This window comes from Amblyraja radiata, chromosome 11, assembly GCF_010909765.2.
Source record: "Amblyraja radiata isolate CabotCenter1 chromosome 11, sAmbRad1.1.pri, whole genome shotgun sequence".
Classification (NCBI taxonomy): Eukaryota; Metazoa; Chordata; class Chondrichthyes; order Rajiformes; family Rajidae; genus Amblyraja; species Amblyraja radiata.
In genome coordinates this window covers 6,643,489-6,651,301 of record NC_045966.1, presented here as the reverse complement: position 1 = coordinate 6,651,301, position 7,813 = coordinate 6,643,489, and the positions used below count along the sequence as shown (strand labels likewise).

At 45.0% G+C, this 7,813-nt stretch overlaps 1 protein-coding gene across 1 annotated transcript in view; it reads left to right on the top strand.

The window, feature by feature from the left end:
- Positions 1 to 1,293: 1,293 nt before the first annotated feature.
- The window catches only part of LOC116978239 (gamma-aminobutyric acid receptor subunit alpha-1-like), a 30,681-nt gene continuing 24,161 nt past the window's right edge, over positions 1,294 to 7,813 (top strand). Inside the window, exons 1-2 of the mRNA XM_033029237.1 lie at positions 1,294 to 1,388; positions 2,575 to 2,681. Coding sequence (XP_032885128.1) covers positions 2,599 to 2,681 — 83 coding nt within the window. The 5' untranslated portion in view covers positions 1,294 to 1,388; positions 2,575 to 2,598. The remainder of the gene's footprint in view (positions 1,389 to 2,574; positions 2,682 to 7,813) is intronic.

The following is a 7,813-nucleotide window of genomic DNA, read 5'->3' as shown; positions in this document are numbered from 1 at the left end:
CCGTGTGTCAGATCACAATTCCTCATCACCAACCCCCGGCGGCCCATTCATTAACCCCCGGACAGGGCAGAATGAGGAGCCCCACAAATAAAATCCAACAATGCATTAAAGCAACAAGCCATCGATTCACCCTTGTGATAAGCAGTTGCATTTATCCGAAATGGCAGATCAAGTCCAATGGAATTTTTATATTCCCAGTGGTTACATTTTTTTTTTTAATGAAATGTTTAAATGAAATGAATCTTTTTTTTCTCGTGATTCCTTTACACCTACCCCCCCCCCCCCACACACACACACACACACACACTTAACCACCACCCCCCCCCCCCCCCCCCCCCCCCCTCCCACTGATATCATTTACATCCAAACCCAACGGATTTCGGGAGCAAGAAATATCTCATTACAGTCTGCCTTGTCCAACAAGCGGGATCAATCCAGGGTTGTTGTAAGTTAAGGTCTGTCTGTCTGTCTGTCTCTCTCTCTGTCTCTCTCTCTGTCTCTCTCTCTCTCTCTCTCTCTCTCTCTTACTCTCTCTCTCGCTCTCTCTCTCTCTCTCACTCTCTCTCTCTCTCTCTCTCCATCTCTCTCCCTCTCCCCCTCTCTCTCCCTCTCCCCCTCTCTCCTCTCTCTCACACACCACACACACACACACACACACACACACACACACACACACACACACACACACACACACACACACACACACACAGCCAGAGATATGGGAAGGTGAAAGGCTTCGAGTTGAACGCCTGGGCTGGGACAGAACGTGCACGTTCGCTATCGGATTGGCTCGCAGAGTATTTACGCTCAGCATCAGGACCAGTCCCCCCCCCCCCCCCTCCTCCCCCCGCCCTCGGTCGAAAAATCAGAGGGGGAAAAAATCAGCCTGATTTGAAATCACGGCTTATTTCACATCCGGTTTACAGTCGGGCATATTAGTATTGGTTTGGTAGAGTATCACTTCCTGGAACCCGCAATTCCTCACCCCCACCCCTACCACCCTCCTCTCCCCTCCCCATCCCCATCCCTCCCCAGTGTTGGATGATCTAACCCGCCGCCTCTACTCTGCCAGGCAGAGCGCCAGGGCTCCCGCGAAAGGGGCATGCAAAGCACACAAGGAGGTTACATCCATCGCACCTTGTGTCCGCTCGCTGCCGCCGATACAGCTGCCGGTTTACCCCCCCCCCCCCCTCTCTCTCTCTCTCTCTCTCTCTCTCTCTCTCTCTCTCTCTCTCTCCCTCTCTCTCTCATCACGCCGGAGGGGGGGGAAGGAGGAGGGGGTCAGACAACCAAGAGACATCAGGCAGCAAAGACCGGGGCGTTCTCATCCCAACTCGGCGCAGTAGCAACTCGGCGGAGAAGTTTATTCGCGACGCCGGTCTCCAAAGGTGAGAGTGTTCGCTTCTAGAGATTACGGGGAGAGGGAGGGAGGGGAGGGGGGGGGGGAGGTCCAAATCCACATATTATTAATCTGTCTTTTCAACTGATGCTAGGATCAGTGCTTGGCGTCGCTGTCTGTATTCGACGAATCTATTTTCTCGATTTACAAGCAAATGAGTCATTTGCAGCTTACAACTTTCCGAGCTGGTGAAAACCGATGGTCGGTGGGAGAAGGCGTCGGTTCCAAATCTCCGTCTGTAGCTGGTGGTTTCACCCGTCCGAGGCCGCCTGGCTTAATTGCACACGTTAGCCGGGCATGTCGTCCGAGCCGTCTCTCTGTGGTTTGTCATCTAAGACATTTGTGTTGCATTTACACTGTAATTTCTTGCATCTCCCCCCCTCCCCTCCCCTCCCCTCCTCTCCCCTCCCTCCCTCCGCCAAACACAAGGTGCTTGGGAATAGATTTTAATCCCGATGCCGCATCTGCTCCAAACGTTTAAAAACTCGTCCATTCAGCTGGGCAATGGGTTTAGAGTCCACGGCCATGGTTTCACATCATTATGTATGCGTCGTTTCCCAAAGTGATATTTGTGGACTCCGGATCAGACAATGTTTGTGGGGATTAATCTCTGATGTGAATTAATGATTGATTCTGGCGAGGTTAACAAAAACAAACAAAAAAACAAAAACAACCATCGTTTGCCGTGGCATTGTTGATTTCAATGATATCGCCGGCACCAGAAAACTGCTGAGCGGCTGACAGGTGTTGGGGTTTGCTAACCACACTCATGCCTCGGTCAGCAGCGTTATTGTGGCTGCTTCAGTCGGCTGTGGAAAGTCAGGCGGCCGCGAACGCCACATGAAGGGTTAACCCGGTTCTCCCTTCAGTCTTACATGCACTGTCCTTGTCCTCAAAGTAATGCCAATGTGTATACATGCAGATTTGCCACTGTTTCATTTTGGGAAAGCAGCAGCGGGTCGCGCCATTGTCGCCTTCCTGAACACACACAGCAATCTTGTGGCGAGACATGTTTTTAAAGTGTGGCCTCTGAATCTTTCATTTCCAACCGAATATAAGTACGGTTTATGTTCAGTTCTGGTTACCTGTGGACTCGGAATGACAACTTTTCTGCCCGTGCTTGCTGTGGCCGAGTGTACGTATTTAAGCTGCTGTTATTTGTTTGTGTTTACCAGGGTTGGCGGCTCTGTGGACTTGCTATGGAGAGAGGCGCTGCTCTCGCTCGTTGCATTTCACCAACCTTATGCCTTCTCCTCCTTCTCAACGCCGCGATTCGCCCAAGGTGAGTGGATCATATTATTGCTGATATATGCCAGGCCAACTTGCCCATTGTAAACCAGCTCCAGTCACCGCATCTCTTTCTATTATTAGCTTTTTATGATCACCGTTTAGATTTGTCGATTCGTAGCTGTGGGGCTATGTTAGATCTTTGGTGGTACATCTTAGTTCTCGAGATTTGAGCCAAATGAGAAGACAGACCCAGATATATATTATATATTATATATATATATATATATATATGTGTGTTTGTATGTGTGTATATATATATATGTATATATATATATATGTGTGTGTGTGTGTGTGTGTGTGTGTATGTGTGTGTGTGCGTGTGTGTATATGTGTGTATATATATATATATATATATATATATATATATATATATATATATATATATATATATATATATATAAAGAGAGAGAGAGAGAGAGAGAGAGAGAGAGAAAGATATGCAATTATTTTTATAAACTATTTGAGCAAATATCACCTAAGAGAACGATATCATATGATTTTTTTTGTCCAGGTGTATTAAGAATTGATTACCACACATGTTATATTTAATCAAAGCAATATGTAACATTTATGCATCTGCATAGAACGTAAGAACTGTGAATTACCATTTGCTAGTATTTCCTTCACTTAAACCCACCACCCCAGCACCAGAGCATGATATCCAGAAGCCTTCAATAAGAATGAACGGTTGCTGAAGTATAACCTCTCGCCGGGTAATTTACTGACAATGTAGACGAGAGGGCATTTCAGTGCCAGGAATAAGTATAGCATTTCTTCAAGCATAGATATGTAGTGTCTTGTGTCAGGCTTGTCATGTTGGATGCCAGTTTTGTTTTATGAGTATTAATATGCCTGTCTTCCTCACACACACACATACAGGTACCCACGTACAGAAATGAGGTTTGATGCTGGTGGACTAAACTCCAGTATAATCTGTACAAATGCAAGTAGCCCTTGCACCCCCCCCCTCTCTCCACACCCCCTCTCCCCCCCCCCCCACCAAATTCGCACCAGCTTCAAAGTCGCCTTGTTGAGTCTCATTGACTGCAACTCGTTTTCACCCAGCCCACATCTAACAGTGGCCTGTTTCCTTTATCATCGTAACTTTTTTTTTTGCATATCTATAATTCATTTGTTCTACATCTCCCTACATCGCCGTCTATATCTCTCGTTTCCCTCTCACCTGAATCTCGCTGAAGCAGGGTCTCGACCCGAAACGTTACCCATTCCTTCTCTCCAAAGATGCTGCCCGACCCGCGGAGTTACTCCTGCGTTTAGTGCCTATCTTCTGTACATATACACACAATTCGTTTTGGGGGACACTAATTAACACAGATACCTTCTCCCGTTGTCGCTGTTTCCCTGGCCTGTAGATGGAGTTGGTGTACGGTATTTCCACAAAATAAAGTCTTCCTGGCGTGGTAGAAAAAAAAATTACAGCCTTATAATCCAGATCAGATTAGATCTATTTCGGCCCTTTAATAGATGTGCAGTACCAAAAAAAATAATCCCATTGATGGATATCTGGCATTGGAACTGAGTCTGCCGAAAGTCAAACCTCTTCCTCTAATAACCTGATGTTAAAATGTGTTCAGTGGACTAGTGAGCTTGTTTTTTTTTTTTGGTGTGAGGTTGTTCCTCGTGTAACCATTGAAACAATCGTGTACCTTAAAGTATGGCATATGCAAACACAACACGCGAACCGTTCCCCTTGCGTAAGGTCATTCAATTTGTCAAGTTCCTCTCCCGCCGCCATTCCTGAACAAGAAGCAGATTCTGTGTTCAATCTCAATGTGGATCATCACTTCTCCCGGCTTTAAAAAAAAAAATCATTTTCCCATTTACTTTGAATATTAGATTCATAACTGGCGTGGACCTTTTAAATGATGATCGACTTTCGATATGACTTGTTCAGACTTGAATATTTGTGCAAGTGTATAACCAACTAAATACATCACCATGCACCTATGTAAAAAGGCATACTGTACTTTTTGAAGAACTTGTTTCATTTTGGGCTTGATGTCAATCGACATGACCATATAATAATTGTCATTTTTATATTCTCTAGTTAGAACATATTTTCATTACGCCCAGTTCCATACCGATACATTCTAAGTCTAAAGTGGTCAGAAGAAGGGTTTCGGCACGTAAAAAAACATCTACCCATTTCCTCCACAGATGCTATATGTGTAGGAAGGAACTGCAGGTGTTGGTTTAAACCCAAGGTAGACACAAAAAGCTGGAGTAACTCAGCGGGTCAGACGACATCTCTGGAGAACAGGAATAGGTGACGTTTTGTGAAGTTACTCCAGCTTTTTGTGTCTACCTTCCACAGATGCTGCCTGACACACGGAGTACCTCCAGCACTTTTGTGTTTTGCTCAGGATCCCAGCATTTGCAGTTCCCTGAATTCTCCAATTCCACTTCTAAACAGATTTGATCTCCTGGTGTAACATACCGTGGCTACCATCTATAATTTCGGGCATTTCATACAGAATGAGTAGCTCTTCAATCAGCGACCTAGCGAAATAGCTTCTTAAATGTAAGAATGGTGGATTGTGAGATTGGAACTTGTGCGCTGCAATGTTGAGGAGTGTATTCTGCATCCTGCACTCTCCCCCTTTGCTCTACCTATTATACTTATACTTGATTGTATTTATGTATACATTCTTGCCATAGAGGGAGTACAGAGAAGGTTCACCAGACTGATTCCTGGGTTGGCAGGACTTTCATATGAAGAAAGACTGGATAGACTTGGCTTGTACTCGCTAGAATTTAGAAGATTGAGGGGGGATCTTATAGAAACTTACAAAATTCTTAAGGGGTTGGACAGGCTAGATGCAGGAAGATTATTCCCGATGTTGGGGAAGTCCAGAACAAGAGGTCACAGTTTAAGGATAAGGGGGAAGTTTTTTAGGACCGAGATGAGAAAATCATTTTTTACACAGAGAGTGGTGAATCTGTGGAATTCTCTGCCACAGAAGGTAGTTGAGGCCAGTTCACTGGCTATATTTAAGAGGGAGTTAGATGTGGCCCTTGTGGCTAAAGGGATCGGGGGTATGGAGAGAAGGCAGGTACAGGATACTGAGTTGGATGATCAGCTATGATCATATTGAATGGCGGTGCAGGCTCGAAGGGCCGAATGGCCTACTCCTGCACCTATTTTCTATGTTTCTATATCTATGTTTTTATGTATAATGCATCGGAACAGGAGATAATGCTCTCCAGTTTTTTGTGTATATCTGAACCACTTGGATAGCACGAAAAACAATGCTTTTTCACTTTACCCAGTTGTGTAGGAACTGCAGATGCTGGTTTAAGCAGAAGATAGAAACAAAGTGCTGGAGTAACTCAGTGGGACAGGCAGCATCTCTGGAGAGAAGGAATGGGTGGGTGACGTTACGGGTCGAGACCCTTCTTCCAGGTCCACCCGGGGGAATGACGCCACCTCGTCGTGAGAGTTGTAGGCAAAAGGATCTCACCACATTCAGAAGAGTAGTGGAATTATTTTCATGCCCTTTGCCAACATTTATCCCTTAACCCGACACTTGTGGGAGAAAGGATCCAGAAAAGGGGTCTGTACCCGAAACGCCACCCATCCCTTCTCTCCGGAGATGCTGCCTGATCCGATGAGTGACTCCAGCATTTTGTGTCTAACGTGCGATCACTGTGTTACGCCTTCCGCTCCTGTCGTGCTAGCCAAGAATGAGTTCCGTGGCTTTTCCCCAAACCCACCACACTTCAAAAGTAGTTCCTTGTCTTAAAACGTTGGGAGATGCCCAAATCACACGAAAAAAGCCTACTAATGCATCAGTGTCGTAGAGTAGAAACAGCGTAGAAACAGGCCCTTCGGTTCAACTTACCCACACCCGCCCAGCATGCCCCATCTACACTAGTCCCACCTGCCTGCATTTGGCCCATATCCCTCCAAACCTACCTTATCCATGAAGCCTAAATTTTCATTTCACTGCACATCTCGTATGTGTATGTGACGAATAAACTTGACTTGACTTAAATGTTTCTTAAACGTTAAGATTGTAACCGCATTAAGGAAAGGAAGCCAATATTGGCTTAAAAGGAAAGTGCGTTTCATTAGGAATCTACTCGTGACGCTATAAATTGTGTGTGTGTGTGTGTGTGTGGGGGGGGGGGGGGGTTCCTTGTTTAGTTCCCTGCTTCCTTTTCTTTCGCCCTCCGAGTTTAAGCAGTAGATATTTCGTTGTCTAGTACCCTCAGAGTGTGTTATGGGCTATTTAAACGGCCGCTCACAAAGTAGCAACACTGATGATAATGAATAACAGATGCACGTTAAACCCCGACGTCCCCATTAATATATGGAAGTACAAGTAAAAATTGTACACTTTTTAAGAACATAAAGGGTCGAAAGGTATAGGTTCAAAATCCAGTTGACTGGACTGACTTCATCGTTATAATGTGCATTTAGTCCCTTTTTGAATATTCTTCACGGGCTGCTGGGAAGGAATTGGAAGGAAATATAGCATTGTTTCTTGAATGACTCAAGGGCATGTCCCACTGTACGAGGTAATTCAAGAGTTCTCCCGAGTTCTCCCCTGATTCGAGCTCGTCTAATGTACGTAGCGGGTATATAGGAGTTCGTGGATGTCTCGTAGCGGCTCGTACGAATAACGGTAGTTACTCCGGAAATCCGGTAAACTCGTGATTTTTTTTCAACACTGTGAAAAATGTCCACGAGTAAAAAAATACTCGTGATGAAAAAAATGGTTAGTTTTTACTCGTACGAGCCCCTACGGACCCGCTACGTACATTACACGAGCTCGAATCAGGGGAGAACCAGGGAGAACTCTTGAATTACCTCGTACAGTGGGACAGGCATTTGGTCCTTCTAATTTGCTGGAAGAACAACGACTTATATATTTCATATTTGTTAAGCAAGACCCCGTAAATGTTCCACATAGTTTCACAGCCAGTTACGCCTCAACGTTGAAAAAACCCATTTTTTTAAGCCATCTTTCAGGTATTCTGAATTTATATATAGATTTTCATTTGCAGTTTGATGCATTGCAATGAACACATTTTCAATTCCTGTTTCTCAAACGTATCCCAAAGAAATTCTCGTTCATTTCTGTGTAACCGGAACAACAT